The 17,571-nt window shown below is 38.5% G+C and overlaps 1 protein-coding gene across 6 annotated transcripts in view; it reads left to right on the forward strand.

The window, feature by feature from the left end:
• LOC119559595 (G protein-coupled receptor kinase 1) overlaps positions 1-17,571 on the forward strand; it is a 468,201-nt gene that overhangs the window by 170,440 nt on the left and 280,190 nt on the right. For 4 of the 6 annotated variants that reach the window (XM_037872611.1, XM_037872614.1, XM_037872609.1 and 1 more), the window contains exon 6: positions 16,849-16,910. The exons of the other annotated variants lie outside the window; for them this stretch is intronic. In XM_037872611.1, coding sequence (XP_037728539.1) covers positions 16,849-16,910 — 62 coding nt within the window. The remainder of the gene's footprint in view (positions 1-16,848; positions 16,911-17,571) is intronic. 6 annotated transcript variants of the gene reach the window in all.

The raw sequence follows: 17,571 nt of genomic DNA on the forward strand, positions 1-17,571 counted from the left end.
AAAAAATGGTTTTTCCATGAAAAAATGTGAAGTTGGAAAAAAAATTTTCAAAAAACACACTTTTTTTCGACTTTGTTCGTAAAAAAACATGTTATAACAAACAAATATGAAAAATCCTTTTATTCATGTTGTGGAAAATTTCATTTCAAACATAAAGCAAAAACCGCATTCGATTAAAATGAAATCTCTGACCTGTACATTGCACGGCGACTTTGAAAACACGACTTTTCAGTAGAAGCGTTTAAAGTTTACCGGAACATGGTAAACTATTTCAGCTATTTGACACGCACTCACTAAATTGCGTATTACTTTGAAAATAAGTACCGGACGGCTTTATGCTTTTAAAGGCTTATTCCCAGACATATTTAGAGTACATTAAGACAAAAAAAATTTTTTCGAAAAAAATAAATTTTCAATTGTATTTCCCCCTTTAAGAGAACAAACCCCGCCCTTAAGACGTGTTTCACAATATGGAAAACGGTTTCTTTTAAACCTGTTTAATGACGGACACCCCATTTCGTCAATATTAATGAGCTGACGACTCCCACAAAACGTCTGTAGAAATCGTTTCTTTTCCACACCTTTAAAAATAATTTGTTTTCCGCTTGTAATTGTCCTTAGATACTTTCGAGCTTGTGGAAAACTGTTTTCTCCATCGTTCCAAAAACTTTTGTGATGTGTATTGGCTAACCAAATTGCAGTCATTCGAGATTTTGTATTTAGCAAAGTAAAATCATATGGAGGTTTTATTAAAAATCTATTATTCAAGTTTGGATCTTTTTCGAATTCAATTCCAATTTCCTTTAGAATAAAATTATTATTATTATTAAAGAAACCTTGAACATCAATCGAAACAGTATCTTTCACCATTTTTCTAATCTTAAACAATTCGTTGTATTAATACGTTTAATGAGTTATATTCAACCAAACGGTCATGTATGTGGAGACAATAAGCTTGGGTGTTTTCATGACGTGGTGTCTTCACTTCTATTGAAATTCTCGCATCAAAAGAATCAGTTTTCACTGATTTGTTTTGATCTGAAAGATCAACTACAATAACAGGGGCCCTCAATTTAAATTCATTAGGGGTCAAAAATGATTGTGATTCACGATTATAGTAACAAGATTGAAATCGTTTACACATTTCATATAGGTGAGCAATACTGAATCTTACTTAAACCGACATTCAGATTATTATATGGATATGACTCAGAATTCAAGTGAACTTTCTAGCTTGACAAATTATTAATTAAATATTAATATAAATTTATAATATAGTGTAAATCAAATTATTACAAATCTTGGTCTTCCGCGGTTAGCCGACAATTTCACATTCCAGCTGTGTTGGCTGCCAAACCCCAATTTGGGGTTAACGTATGAATCCCAACTCCGGAATGCGATTGGTAGGTTTACTCCACTTTTAATAATATCGTACATCTTCATTTTTGCAAAATTGCTGGGAGTTACATGGGGAATTTTCAGGATATATTCGTCATTTCCAGTTTAAAAGTTTTGTTCATTTCTGGTTTGTTCAAACACATCGCCAAGATTCTTAGTTAGCATCAACACTAGTTCATTTTTACATTTTAAGAAAACTTTTTTATGATCCTCAGCAAGTCCCAACAAATTTTTAAATGGTACAGAAAAGTTGAAGCGGGGTCCTGTAGATATTTCATCTCCACTGTTCCATTCAGAATTTAATAGATTTTGACTTTGAAGACTATCCAGAGATATAAATGAAGTTATGACCGTGCAACAACTCGCAAGTAACCGACGTACATCATTGAATAAATTACTTTCCCTTCTTTTGTAGCTGTAGCTTTAATTACAGTCAGAAACAAATTTTGTAGAATCATTTAATATTTTTTAATTCATTTTATTATTGTAAACATATTTCATTAAATTTATAATTAAATATATATTATTTATTTTTATTTTATTATTTATTATTTATTTATTATTTATTATTTACACCCGTATCAAGCAAGGACATCTGGAGTGAAGCCATTCGATTAAGGTATATAGTATAAAATGTAAAAATTAAAAGTACCACCCTGTACCTTAAGGTTTGAACTTTCGGCTACAGTGTACAATAATAAAAAATTAAAAGTAAAAAAAATGTTGAAAATATTTTTGTTTTGAAGTTGGTTAGCTGAATAACGGGTATATTATAGTCAAAAGGGTTCTTTCTTGATTTCTTTGGAGTAATAGTGTAGGAGTGCATGGTAAGGTGCCGAGTAGGATAAAGTGTTCTCTTATCGTGCCGACTATGTTTTTATTTGTTCGTCAGATAGATTTGACTAAAAAAATGGGGAGCAACAATAACAAAACCTGTTCCTTTTTTTTGTTGTTTCAGCAGTGCAGTAGTATGAAAAGATGGGTTCTGGGACAATTAGCATATTAATGGCCTCGTCCCTAGGACAATTAGCATAATCCAATAAATTAACTGATTCTAATCGACTTTGAAGTAATAACGAGTACCTCGACTATCAGATACCCGTTACAGCTAAAGGGACAAAAGGGAAATGGAGATATGCAAGCAGCAAAGCGAGACTGAAATGCGCCTGATCTCAATATATGGTTATGTGGGCGGTAGACAGATTTAAGCGTTATGGGCGTTAAAGTGGGCGTGGCAAACTTTTTTTTGAATCAATCAATGACGAGACTAATATTAAAAAAGTTTTAGCTAGCATAAAAATTGTGGGCGCCACAGGCTTGGGTGGTTTGTGGGCGTTAGAGTGGGCGTGGCATATTCGCGTCACAAACTTGGGCTCCGCTCAAGGCTACGGAATCTAAATTTGAAATGTCAATTCTTTATCTTTGATAGTTTCCGAGATATCCGCGTTCATATCTACGATTTTTTGAAGTTTGTAAGCGGTTTGTCGGCGTTAAAGTGGGCGTGGCAAACTTTTTTTTTAGGTCAATCGATAGGTATTGCTGAAAAAAATTCATTTAAGTTAAAATTTTTATTCTAGCATCAAAACTGTAGGGGCCACAGTTTCGGGCGGTTTGTGGGCGTTAGAGTGGGCGTGGCACGCTGCTGAAACAAACTTGCGCTGCGTAAGAAGCTCAGGAATCTGCATGCTAAATCCCAATAGCCTAGCTCTTATAGTTTCCGAGATCTCAGCGTTCATTCGGACGGACGGACAGAGGGACAGACGGACATGGCTAGATCGACTCGGCTAGTGATCCTGATCAAGAATATAAATACTTTATGGGGTCGGAAACGCTTCCTTCTGCCTGGTACCTACTTTCCGACGAATCTAATATACCCTTTTACTCTACGAGTAACGGGTATAAAAATATCACGATCATGTCCATAAAGAGTATACTTAATTGCCCCCATCGCCCCCACATGTGACAATACTGATCATGTATCCTTCCACTCATTATGAGCAATTAATAGTCACGTGAGAAAGGTGCACGTGAGAGGGGTCGCACACCCATAGTATCCAAAGGTTGTTATCTCAGAGGAGATTGCCCCCCTCGCTCCCACATTTCCATGTGACAATATTGATCATGTATCCTTTCCCTCATTATGAGCAATTAATAGTCACGTGAGAAAGGTGCAAGAAAGGTCGCTCACCCATAGTATTCAAAGGTTGTTATCTTGGAGGGACAGATCCGACCATGTTGGGGAAAGGTGTGATCACGTACCCTGTTGCCTCATTATCACAGGTGTTGCTGTGCACATTTGAAAGGTCGCACACCCAAAGTATTCAAAAACGGTTATATTAGAGGAACATGTCCGATCTTGTTGAGGAATAATGCTACCCATGATTGTAAAACTAATTTAGAAATCAAAAGAACCCCAATAAAATAAATCTCACAAGTTAATGATTCTCAGATGTGGAATATTTTTAAACACATTTTTGTTTCCGCCCCAAAACGTTTAAATTGTAAATTGTCTAAGATTCTCTCTTTTCCACAAATGGGTCATAAACATGTCATAAAAGGGATTCAAGCCAGAGCTACCCGAACATGCGCACCTGTCCATTACCTGACCGAAATAAAAGGGACACATGCACAAGCCTGAAGGCGCATGACCATTGACAAGATCATGGGCCTCACGCCAACGACCTCACGGCTGACTGCTAGCTCTATCACGTCCTATAATAGGAGTTGAAATCACGACCGCGCAACAACTCGCAAGTAGCCGACATATCTCAGTCAAGGAATATTTTCCATTCTCCGTACCTGTAATTTTAACTCAAAATAAAAAGTCAGAAGTTTATTTTGTAGCATTGTGAGGAGTTGAATAACTCCCCACAAATCTATGCAGCAGCAGCGGATGGCCGGCCGCTTACCAGACACGCGGCGAATTCGCGTAGTAACGGCGCGGCGAGGAGAGGATGGAAGACGAGAGAGTTTGGACACCAAGGATGGAGAACGAGAGAGTTTGGAGACCAAGGATGGAGAACGAGAGAGTTTGGAGACCAAGGAGCGGATAAGGAGAGAATGGAGACTTGCCGGGCAGAGCAAGAGTGCCATGTGGGGATAACGGGACTCCACCGTACTTTGGACTCTCCCGTGAACTTTGGACCGGAAGAAGAAGTGCCACATCTCGGCAGTGGAGCGGCACACAGGCGTGCCACCAGCATCACGGAAATCAGCGGGACGGCAGCAGTGGGCAGAGCATCGGTCGGAAGCGGTACGTGAAGGACAAGTGGGTCGACCAGGAGGCACGGACTTTGGACCCGGAGTGGAGAGATTCAGCGAGCCGTGCGCAAAAGGGAAATAACGGTTGCCGGAGGCCCTATATAAGGCCGCAGAGCGCTGGCAGCTGGATCAGTCGATCACGAGGGGTCAAACCATCAAGATCAGTTTAAGTACCAAGTGAACAGTCAGTCAACCAAGTAATCTACGAGGGAGCCACAACAAGGCGAGTCGTCGGAAGCAGCGCCGTGGGAAGCATACAAAGAGCAAGATCGCCACGTCGAGACGTTCTGGATTGGGACATCAGGAATCTCCGAATTGAGACACAAGTGGCTGAGGTCCGAAAGGCATCACACGGCTAAGTCAAGGCGCTTGTTTTTTAACTTTGTCACGACCTCACCATGGCGAGTCGCCCGGCGGGTCTGTCAGAGTCAAGCGAAAGAGGACTACGACGAACAACCGTTAGCTCGGGGAGGAAAGTTGTCTAAGACCCAGCGTACCTTGCCCGACCAAGCAGGACCTGGCGTGAAGGGCGAGGAGCAAAGCTTGTTCACCCTAGTCTGAGAAAGGTGACGCTTCCCTAAGCCCACAATGCCGAACTCTTTACGAGTCCAAGGCGCGACAAGCGACCCCGAGGCAGCGCGTCGGCAAGCGAGCAGAGGCGGCCACTACGAGCCCCGAGACACAGGAGCCAGCGGACGTCGAGTCAACGCGCCGACAAGCCAGGACGAGGAGCACTAGCAGCCGGCGGAACCAGAGCAAGGAGATACCGAGGCCAGCCCAGCCACACACTCGCTGTACTAATACCACGAGAATAAATCCCACTGCTACCATTCGAACCCTGTGTCATATAAATTTTGTGGGACGAACACAAAATTTTCTGAGCTGGCCGCACGAATCTCGTAGCGAGCAGACAACAAAATCAGTTCGTTACAGCATAATAATACATTTATTCATTTATTTTGGCATTGCAAACATGTTTTATTATGTATTGAAATTATTTTTCAAGTTTCGTTCCGGCGATTTACATAGAAGAGACAGGCGCACGTTTCCGAAATCAATTCCGGATTACAAAATGTAAAGTGTTCACCGTAATTCGTTGCTTTGAGATCATGTCCACCTCGATTCATGAACATATTTTTTGTGTTTAGAAGGTATTGAAAATGCTGACCAATTATCTGTCCTTAAATTGTTCTATAAATTGGTCGATTTCCTCATGAAATTTCATTTTGATAATTTTTTTTCTTGTAGGTCAAGTCTCAACTTTAAAATGATGTACAAAAATTATTTTATTGTTTTCGTGCTACATTTTAAAAATGTCAAAATAATGTATGCATTGTTAAGAGAACAAACCCCGCCCTTAAGACGTGTTTCACAATATGGAAAACGGTTTCTTTTAAACCTGTTTAATGACGGACACCCCATTTCGTCAATATTAATAAGCTGACGACTCCCACAAAACGTCTGTAGAAATCGTTTCTTTTCCACACCTTTAAAAATAATTTGTTTTCCGCTTGTAATTGTCCTAAGATACTTACGAGCTTGTGGAAAACTGTTTTCTCTATCGTTCCACAAACTTTTGTGATGTGTATTGGCTAACCAAATTGCAGTCATTCGAGATTTTGTATTTAGCAAAGTAAAATCATATGGAGGTTTTGTTAAAAATCTGTTATTCAAGTTTGGATCTTTTTCGAATGCAATTCCAATTTCCTTTAGCATAAAATTATTATTATTATTAAAGAAACCTTGAACATCAATCGAAACAGTATCTTTCACCATTTTTCTAATCTTAAACAATTCGTTGTATTAATACGTTTAATGAGTTGTATTCAACCAAACGGTCATGTGTGTGGAGACAATAAGCTTGGGTGTTTTCATGACGTGGTGTCTTCACTTCTATTGAAATTCTCACATCAAAAGAATCAGTTTTCACTGATTCGTTTTGATCTGAAAGATCAACTACAATAACAGGGGCCCTCAATTTAAATTCATTAGGGGTCAAAAATGATTGTGATTCACGATTATAGTAACAAGATTGAAATCGTTTACACATTTCATATATATCTTACTTAAACCGACATTCAGATTATTATATGGATATGACTCAGAATTCAAGTGAACTTTCTAGCTTGACAAATTAGTAATTAAATATTAATATAAATTTATAATATAGTGTAAATCCAACTATTACAAATCTTGGTCTTTCGCGGTTAGCCGACAATTTCACATTCCAGCTGTGTTGGCTGCCAAACCCCAATTTGGGGTTAACGTATGAATCCCAACTCCGGAATGCGATTGGTAGGTTTACTCCACTTTTAATAATATCGTACATCTTAATTTTTGCAAAATTGCTCGGAGTTACATGGGGAATTTTCAGGATATATTCGTCATTTCCAGTTTAATTGTTTTGTTTATTTCTGGTTTGTTCAAACACATCGCCAAGATTCTTAGTTAGCATCAACACTAGTTTATTTTTACATTTTAAGAAAACTTTTTTATGATCCTCAGCAAGTCCCAACAAATTTTTTAATGGTACAGAAAAGTTGAAGCGGGGTCCCGTAAAAAATTTTATCTCCACTGTTCCATTCAGAATTTAATAGATTTTGACTTTGAAGACTATCCAGAGATATAAATGAAGTTATGACCGTGCAACAACTCGCAAGTAACCGACGTACATCATTGAATAAATTACTTTCCCTTCTTTTGTAGCTGTAGCTTTAATTACAGTCAGAAACAAATTTTGTAAAATCATTTAATATTTTTTAATTTATTTTATTATTGTAAACATATTTCATTAAATTTATAATTAAATATAAATTATTTATTTTTATTTTATTATTAATTATTTATTTATTATTTACACCCGTATCAAGCAAGGACATCTGGAGTGAAGCCATTCGATTAAGGTACATATATAGTATAAAATGTAAAAATTAAAAGTACCACCCTGTACCTTAAGGTTTGAACTTTCGGCTACAGTGTACAATAATAAAAAATTAAAAGTAAAAAAAATGTTGAAAATATTTTTGTTTTGAAGTTGGTTAGCTGAATAACGGGTATCTTATAGTCAAGGCATTCGACAAAAGCGTTCTTTCTTGATTTCTTTGGAGTAATAGTGTAGGAGTGCAGGGTAAGGTGCCGAGTAGGATAAAGTGTTCTCTTATCGTGCCGACTATGTTTTTATTTGTTCGTCAGATAGATTTGACTAAAAAAAAGGGGAGCAACAATAACAAAACCTATTCCTCTTTTTTTGGTGTTTCAGCAGTGCAGTAGTATGAAAAGATGGGTTCTGGGACAGTTAGCATATTAATGGCCTCGGCTTTAGGACAATTAGCAGAATCCAATAAATTAACTGACTTTGAAGTCATAACGAGTACCTCGACTATCAGATACCCGTTACAGCTAACGGACAAAAGGGAAATGGAGATATGCAAGCAGCAAAGCGAGACTGAAATGCGCCACCTTCCCCTGATCTCAATATATGGTTATGTGGGCGGTAGACAGATTTAAGCGTTATGGGCGTTAAAGTGGGCGTGGCAAACTTTTTTTTGAATCAATCGATAGGTATTGACGAGACTAATATTAAAAAAGTTTTAGCTAGCATAAAAATTGTGGGCGCCACAGGCTTGGGTGGTTTGTGGGCGTTAGAGTGGGCGTGGCATATTCGCGTCACAAACTTGGGCTCCGCTCAAGGCTACGGAATCTAAATTTGAAATGTCAATTCTCTATCTTTGATAGTTTCCGAGATATCCGCGTTCATATCTACGATTTTTTGTAGTTTGTAAGCGGTTTGTCGGCGTTAAAGTGGGCGTGGCAAACTTTTTTTAGGTCAATCGATAGGTATTGCTGAAAAAAATTCATTTAAGTTAAAATTTTTATTCTAGCATCAAAACTGTTGGGGCCACAGTTTCGGGCGGTTTGTGGGCGTTAGAGTGGGCGTGGCACGCTGCTGAAACAAACTTGCGCTGCGTAAGAAGCTGAGGAATCTGCATGCTAAATCCCAATAACCTAGCTCTTATAGTTTCCGAGATCTCAGCGTTCATCCGGACGGACGGACAGACGGACAGAGGGACAGACGGACATGGCTAGATCGACTCGGCTAGTGATCCTGATCAAGAATATAAATACTTTATGGGGTCGGAAACGCTTCCTTCTGCCTGGTACCTACTTTCCGACGAATCTAATATACCTTTTACTCTACGAGTAACGGGTATAAAAATATCACGATCATGTCCATAAAGAGTATACTTAATTGCCCCCATCGCCCCCACATGTGACAATACTGATCATGTATCCTTCCACTCATTATGAGCAATTAATAGTCACGTGAGAAAGGTGCACGTGAGAGGGGTCGCACACCCATAGTATCCAAAGGTTGTTATCTCAGAGGAGATTGCCCCCATCGCTCCCACATTCCCATGTGACAATATTGATTATGTATCCTTTCCCTTATTATGAGCAATTAATAGTCACGTGAGAAAGGTGCAAGAAAGGTCGCTCACCCATAGTATTCAAAGGTTGTTATCTTAGAGGGACAGATCCGACCATGTTGGGGAAAGGTGTGATCACGTACCCTGTTGCCTCATTATCACAGGTGTTGCTGTGCACATGAGAAAGGTCGCACACCCAAAGTATTCAAAAACGGTTATCTTAGAGGAACATGTCCGATCTTGTTGAGGAATAATGCTACCTATAATTGTAAAACTAATTTAGAAATCAAAAGAACCCCAATAAAATAAATCTCACAAGTTAATGATTCTCAGATGTGGAATATTTTTAAACACATTTTTGTTTCCGCCCCAAAACGTTTAAATGGTAAATTGTCTAGGATTCTCTCCTTTCCACAAATGGGTCATAAACATGTCATAAAAGGGATTCAAGCCAGAGCTACCCGAACATGCGCACCTGTCCATTACCTGACCGAAATAAAAGGGACACATGCACAAGCCTGAAGGCGCATGACCATTGACAAGATCATGGGCCTCACGCCAACGACCTCACGGCTGACTGCTAGCTCTATCACGTCCTATAATAGGAGTTGAAATCACGACCGCGCAAAAACTCGCAAGTAGCCGACATATCTCAGTCAAGGAATATTTTCCATTCTCCGTACCTGTAATTTTAACTCAAAATAAAAAGTCAGAAGTTTATTTTGTAGCATTGTGAGGAGTTGAATAACTCCCCACAAATCTATGCAGCAGCAGCGGATGGCCGGCCGCTTACCAGACACGCGCCGAATTCGCGTAGTAACGGCGCGGCGAGGTGAGGATGGAAGACGAGAGAGTTTGGACACCAAGGATGGAGAACGAGAGAGTTTGGAGACCAAGGATGGAGAACGAGAGAGTTTGGAGACCAAGGAAGGAGATATAGAGAGTTTGGAGACCAAGGAGCGGATAAGGAGAGAGTGGAGACTTGCCGGGCAGAGCAAGAGTGCCATGTGGGGATAACGGGACTCCACCGTACTTTGGACTCTCCCGTGAACTTTGGACCGGAAGAAGAAGTGCCACATCTCGGCAGTGGAGCGGCACACCGGCGTGCCACCAGCATCACGGGAATCAGCGGGACGGCAGCAGTGGGCAGAGCATCGGTCGGAAGCGGTACGTGAAGGAGAAGTGGGTCAACCAGGAGGCACGGACTTTGGACCCGGAGTGGAGAGATTCAGCGGGCCGTGCGCAAAAGGGAAATAACGGTTGCCGGAGGCCCTATATAAGGCCGCAGAGCGCTGGCAGCTGGATCAGTCGATCACGAGGGGTCAAACCACCAAGATCAGTTTAAGTACCAAGTGAACAGTCAGTCAACCAAGTAATCTACGAGGGAGCCACAACAAGGCGAGTCGTCGGAAGCAGCGCCGTGGGAAGCATACAAAGAGCAAGATCGCCACGTCGAGACGTTCTGGATTGGGACATCAGGAATCTCTGAATTGAGACACAAGTGGCTGAGGTCCGAAAGGCATCACACGGCTAAGTCAAGGCGCTTGTTTTCCAACTTTGTCACGACCACACCATGGCGAGTCGCCCGGCGGGTCTGTCAGAGTCAAGCGAAAGAGGACTACGACGAACAACCGTTAGCTCGGGGAGGAAAGTTGTCTAAGACCCAGCGTACCTTGCCCGACCAAGCAGGACCTGGCGTGAAGGGCGAGGAGCAAAGCTTGTTCACCCTAGTCTGAGAAAGGTGACGCTTCCCTAAGCCCACAATGCCGAACTCTTTACGAGTCCAAGGCGCGACAAGCGACCCCGAGGCAGCGCGTCGGCAAGCGAGCAGAGGCGGCCACTACGAGCCCCGAGACACAGGAGCCAGCGGACGTCGAGTCAACGCGCCGACAAGCCAGGACGAGGAGCACTAGCAGCCGGCGGAACCAGAGCAAGGAGATACCGAGGCCAGCCCAGCCACACACTCGCTGTACTAATACCACGAGAATAAATCCCACTGCTACCATTCGAACCCTGTGTTTTCTCACTGATCTACCGGGCAGTCAAGTCATATAAATTTTGTGGGACGAACACAAAATCTTCTGAGCTAGCCGCACGAATCTCGTAGCGAGCAGACAACAAAATCAGTTCGTTACAGCATAATAATACATTTATTCATTTATTTTGGTATTGCAAACATGTTTTATTATGTATTGAAATTATTTTTCTAGTTTCGTTCCGGCGATTTACATAGAAGAGACAGGCGCACGTTTCCGAAATCAATTCCGGATTACAAAATGTAAAGTGTTCACCGTAATTCGTTGCTTTGAGATCATGTCCACAATTCGTTGTATTAATACGTTTAATGAGTTATATTCAACCAAACGGTCATGTATGAGGAGACAATAAGCTTGGGTGTTTTCATGACTTGGTGTCTTCACTTCTATTGAAATTCTCGCATCAAAAGAATCAGTTTTCACTGATTCGTTTTGATCTGAAAGATCAACTACAATAACAGGGGCCCTCAATTTAAATTTATTAGGGGTCAAAAAAGATTGTGATTTACGATTATTGTAACAAGATTGAAATCGTTTACACATTTCATATAGGTGAGCAATACTGAATCTTACTTAAACCGACATTCAGATTATTATATGGATATGACTCAGAATTCAAGTGAACTTTCTAGCTTGACAAATTATTAATTAAATATTAATATAAATTTATAATTTAGTGTAAATCCAATTATTACAAATCTTGGTCTTTCGCGGTTAGCCGACAATTTCACATTCCAGCTGTGTTGGCTGCCAAACCCCAATTTGGGGTTAACGTATGAATCCCAACTCCGGAATGCGATTGGTAGGTTTACTCCACTTTTAATAATATCGTACATCTTAATTTTTGCAAAATTGCTGGGAGTTACATGGGGAATTTTCAGGATATATTCGTCATTTCCAGTTTAAAAGTTTTGTTCATTTCTGGTTTGTTCAAACACATCGCCAAGATTCTTAGTTAGCATCAACACTAGTTCATTTTTACATTTTAAGAAAACTTTTTTATGATCCTCAGCAAGTCCCAACAAATTTTTAAATGGTACAGAAAAGTTGAAGTGGGGTCCCGTACAAATTTCATCTCCACTGTTCCGTTCAGAATTTAATAGATTTTGACTTTGAAGACTATCCAGAGATATAAATGAAGTTATGACCGTGCAACAACTCGCAAGTAACCGACGTACATCATTGAATAAATTACTTTCCCTTCTTTTGTAGATGTAGCTTTAATTACAGTCAGAAACAAATTTTGTAGAATCATTTAATATTTTTTAATTTATTTTATTATTGTAAACATATTTCATTAAATTTATAATTAAATATATATTATTAATATGTGTATATAATTAATTTTCTGACTCCACCCTCTGTAAAAAATATATCGGTAGTTAACCTTCGTTCCAAACCCAGATTTTCGCTTGGTTCCCATAGATAGATGTAAAATAATTCTCACAATTTGAATGTTTCTCAGATGTTGGATTATTTTTAAAGCATTCATTTGTTCCATCCCACACTAACATTATAACATATTTCGAAGGCATTGTTACCTAACTTAGGAACATTTTTTAATTTCAGGTTTATGATAGAGGTGTTGGGACCTGGAAATATCTGTTTTTTTGTTGCCTTCTTTTTACTACTACTACTACTACTTCTATAGTTTTAGTTTTCTAGTTCTATTCTATTTGTTCACTATTTTTATGAGTTAGGCATCATCGACTAAGATTTTGAATAAGTTTAATAAACTCTTTGATTACAATACTCATCTGGTTTTCGTAATTCATGATGGCGTTTGAGCTGCTTGGACTTTGATTAATAACTGTTATTAACTGTTATGAGCTATTTTTGGATGGTTACTATCTGTTTAGTAGATGTCTACTAGTTGTTTACTAGTTGTTATTAGCTGCTTACTATATGTTTAGTAGATGTATACAAGTTGTTTAATAGATGTTATTAGCTGGTTACTAGCTGTTTAGTATCTGTTTACTTGATGTTTACTACTTGTTATTAGCTGGTTACTAGTTAACTTAACTTCTACGAGCTATTATAGTCTTGTTACGAATGATCAAAAATTCTTGATGTGATGTAAAATTACACTCTTACACTCTGATTTTCAATGTGTTTGCTGTTTACGTGAGAAAGATCGCACAACCAAAATATCTGAAGATTGATATATATGTCTTAGAGGAACATGTCCGATTATGTTGGGGAAAGATGTATCCTGTGATTGTAAAACTAGGTAAGAAATCAAAATAACCCCATTAGTTGTTCACGAGCTGTCTAAAAGCTGATTAGAAGCTGTTTTGATAAACAATTTCGATTCATGTCGACAGATATTAAGAACATATAATAATATCATCCACTTTAACAAGTAAATTGTAAAAATAAAACATTTCCTTTTTTCACATTCCATTGTTATGTAGGTATAATAAGTGTATCCTTAACTACGATAGCTATCCTTACATCCCACTATACTTATTAGCTACAATAAAATGTCTAGATAGAACAAAATATATGCATGTCAAAAAAAACGATTTGAAACTACATATAATTGGGAAAGTAATTGAAATCGCTCCATCGTTATACAGTAAAAACAAAAACACTGTGATTATCCCATTTTCTATCGCCATAACAAATGTGTGTACCCACACGTTAGTGACCAATTGTATCTTCTGTCCAAAATGTCTGTGACATTCACTTATAAATTTGTCACCGATAATTTAAATCACATTAAGCAAACCACCCATTGCTAACCGTACCATAACCCTAGAGTCAAGTTGGTTACCTACAATAAAAAAAGGTGGAGGTGTAAAGGATTCCTAAAATGCCTCGACGCAGGCGGAAAGGTCAAGGTAATGGAAAAAATTCATGGCCGGGCGCCATTAATTGCTAATTGGTGGAAAACCAAGTCAGATAAATATATACAAGTGTTAATAAGATCCTTACCAACAGTGCTTGGTACTTTGTGTTTTTATACCCGTTACTCGTAGAGTAAAAGGGTATACTAGATTCGACGGAAAGTATGTAACAAGCAGAAGGAAGCGTTTCCGACCCCATAAAGTATATATGTTCTTGATCAGGATCACTAGCCGAGTCGATCTAGCCATGTCCGTCTGTCCGTCTGTCCGGATGAACGCTGAGATCTTGGAAACTATAAGAGCTAGGCTATTGAGATTTGGCGTGCAGATTCCTGAGCTTCTTACGCAGCGCAAGTTTGTTTCAGTAGAGTGCCACGCCCACTCTAACGCCCACAAACCGCCCAAAACTGTGGCTCCTACAGTTTTGATGCTAAAATACAATTTTTAACTGAAATGTATTGTTCTCATCAATACCTATCGATTGATTTAGATTCCGTAGCCTTGTGCGCAGCACAAGTTTGTTACGCGCCCACTCTAACGCCCACAAACCGCCAAGCCTGTGGCGCCCACAATTTTCATGCTAGGTACAAAATTTTAACTGAACTGTATTGGTCTCGTCAATACCTATCGATTGACCCAAAAAAATTTCACGCCCACTCTAACGCCCATAACGCTTAAATCTGTCTACCGCCGATAGGTGGCGCATTTCAATCTCGCTTTGCTGCTTGCATATCTCCATTTCCCTTTGGTCCCTTTAGCTGAGTAACTGGTATCTGATAGTCGAGGTACTCGACTATAGCGTACTTCCTTGTTAGACCTTATAAACGTCTTGTGTGGTTTGTTGGCATTAAATCGTTATTTGTTTCTTTTCTACAGCAGATAGCCCAACAAAAAATTATTTTTGTTGCATTTTGTGAACTAGAAATTGAACAAGAAATTTTGATATTATACTTTTAAGCAATGGATTCAAAAGATAAGTGTGTCTTTCAAATATCAAGACAAACGGAGCAAAGCTCGTTGGAGAATCCATGGTTCGTTAGCTGGTTTTGTAAAAGAACTCAATTTCAGTAAAGCTATAATGATGTCGTCGATTTGTATACCCTTGCAGAGGGTATAATGATTTCAGTCCGATGTTCGAAACGCAGTGAAGGAGACGTTTCCGACCCCATAAAGTATATATGTATATATTTTTGATCAGCATCACTAGACGACCTAATCTAGTCATGGTTTATACGCAAACTAGTCTGTCAGACATGCCTAAAATGCGCAATTCTCTGCTTGTAAATCGTACTTTTGTCTTGGCGGAAGAGGATTCTTTAAAGCCCTGCACATCAGCCCTCGGTGCAGTGTGCAAAAAATATTAAACGGTTATATTTTTATAAGGCTCAAGCAAAGATAGACTAAGAGATGAGTAACCACCATACAACGGAATCAAATGTACCGCAAATGTGGACTTTCGATGTGAATTTTTGATCTTCCTATTGTGCGATGTCCGTGTAACAATCTTTGCTTGTGTTAGTGTATACCTTCGTGTGCTCTGCTGTAAAAAGGCATCTCGCATTTGACTGAAGCGCCGTAACAAAGCGCTGAGGACTAGGGGTCTAGTCTCTTGACTGCGGAACTTGTGGGACCGAGTTCAACTCCGAATATAAACCAATTTTTTTTTTTATGTACAATCGGGATATTTTTAAACAATCAATTGAATCATGGGTTGAACAAAACATCGATATTTATTAGAGATTAAATTTTGAAAATCATAAGGGAAAATCATTCTTACATTGATAGCTCTGCAGATGATTTTGTCTGCACTATACCCACTGAGTTGATCTCAAGCCGATATTTTCTAGGATATACAAGGGTGGTCACAAAAAAAAGTTAAATATACTCATAGTTTGAACTTACATCTTGTTAACTTTGGCATCAATGGAAAGGTAATTTAAATGCCGTTTGAATGATACAATACATTTCTTAACCCATTCAGTACTTATTGAAAAGGACGAATTTGTGTGAAAATGTCCTTTTTGAACTTTTTTCCTCGACTTGAAAACTTAAATTTTTTGATGCAAAAAGTTTCTTCAAACAAATAATTTTTTGAAAATGCTTAGAAACATGCATTTTAGCCATATTTTTCTCTTTTTCATACAAATTTTTTCCGACATTGTCACCTTTAAAAAATCATAAAAAATATAAGCAAAATGATTTGAAAAATTCTTTTTGCAGTTACTATTATTTTTGTTTGAAGAAACTTTTTGCATCAAAAAATTTAAGTTTTCAAGTCGAGGAAAAAAGTTCAAAAAGGACATTTTCACACAAATTCGTCCTATTCAATAAGTACTGTATGGGTTAAGAAATGTATTGTATCATTCAAACGGCATTTAAATTACCTTTCCATTGATGCCAAAGTGAACAAGGTGTAAGTTCAAATTATGAGTATATTTAACTTTTTTTTTGTGAAAGTACTTTTGACCACCCTTGTATTGCTAAGAATCGAACTGCAAAAGCGCAATACGTAAAGTATGCGTTTGATGAATATGATAAGTGGTTTTCACATAAAATCCACCATTTAATAAAAAGTAAACCAATCTATAATAAATATTTTGAAAATTCAATTGTAATTGTACACCACATGCAGCAAATCACATGCTTTCATTAATACGCCACCAGGCGGCTAGAAGCGCAATAGGCTAGTTGACGTTATAGGATAGGTTGCGCAAGCCACAAACAAGCATTCCTCTCCCTTCCTTAGCTGAGTAACGGGTATCTAATAGTCGAGGCTGTCGACCATAGCGTGTTCTCTTATTTTTTTAATTGGAAAAACTAGAAATAAGAAAAAACTTACCACAGCGAAAATAATATTCTTATGTTTTATTTGTACAGCCATACATGGAAGAAATATTCACACAACTTAAAGGGAGGCCATTTAAAAAATTTTTAGAGAGGTGAGTTTTTTTTTATAAAATTTCCTTTAATTTTTTCACGTTAAATAAGTGTATTTAAATAAAAAGAAAGTACTACCAGTATTGTAAAAGGATTGAAAACAAAAATACCATTCCGATGGTGTTGTAAATGGGAATTCCCCTCTTATTTCAACGACTTAGCCACCCAGCCGCAACATTTTGGAGTTTCCTTGGATTTTTCCCAACTGTGACTCAAACCGTTTCAGATAAGTGTCACTTATTATTATTATTTGTCGGTCATACAGCCACTTTTTCGAACCCTATTTCTACAAACTTTCGGTATGAAATATTGTCTAAATCCAAACGTGATTAATCCGACGCATCGGCATTTGTTATATGTATTTTAGTTCCGCTATTCGTGCCCGACAATATTCCAGTTTCATTTGCCCACAATTTTAAATAATTCCAGTAGATACTCCAGTGCTACTATTCAACTATAAATTTTACTCTAATTTATTTTAAATTCCAATTGTGTGTAAAATATAACTCAGCCACAGTCCAAAATTACCGATTAAAATTTTTTCAACTACTTTTCTCGACCTCCAATTACAAACCTTTCGGTTTGACAAACGCTCCTAGAATATTCCAACGAGCGATGGACGATATTTTGAGAGAACAAGTGGGTAAAACATGTCATGTTTAT

This window comes from Drosophila subpulchrella, unplaced genomic scaffold, assembly GCF_014743375.2.
Source record: "Drosophila subpulchrella strain 33 F10 #4 breed RU33 unplaced genomic scaffold, RU_Dsub_v1.1 Primary Assembly Seq25, whole genome shotgun sequence".
Taxonomy (NCBI): Eukaryota; Metazoa; Arthropoda; class Insecta; order Diptera; family Drosophilidae; genus Drosophila; species Drosophila subpulchrella.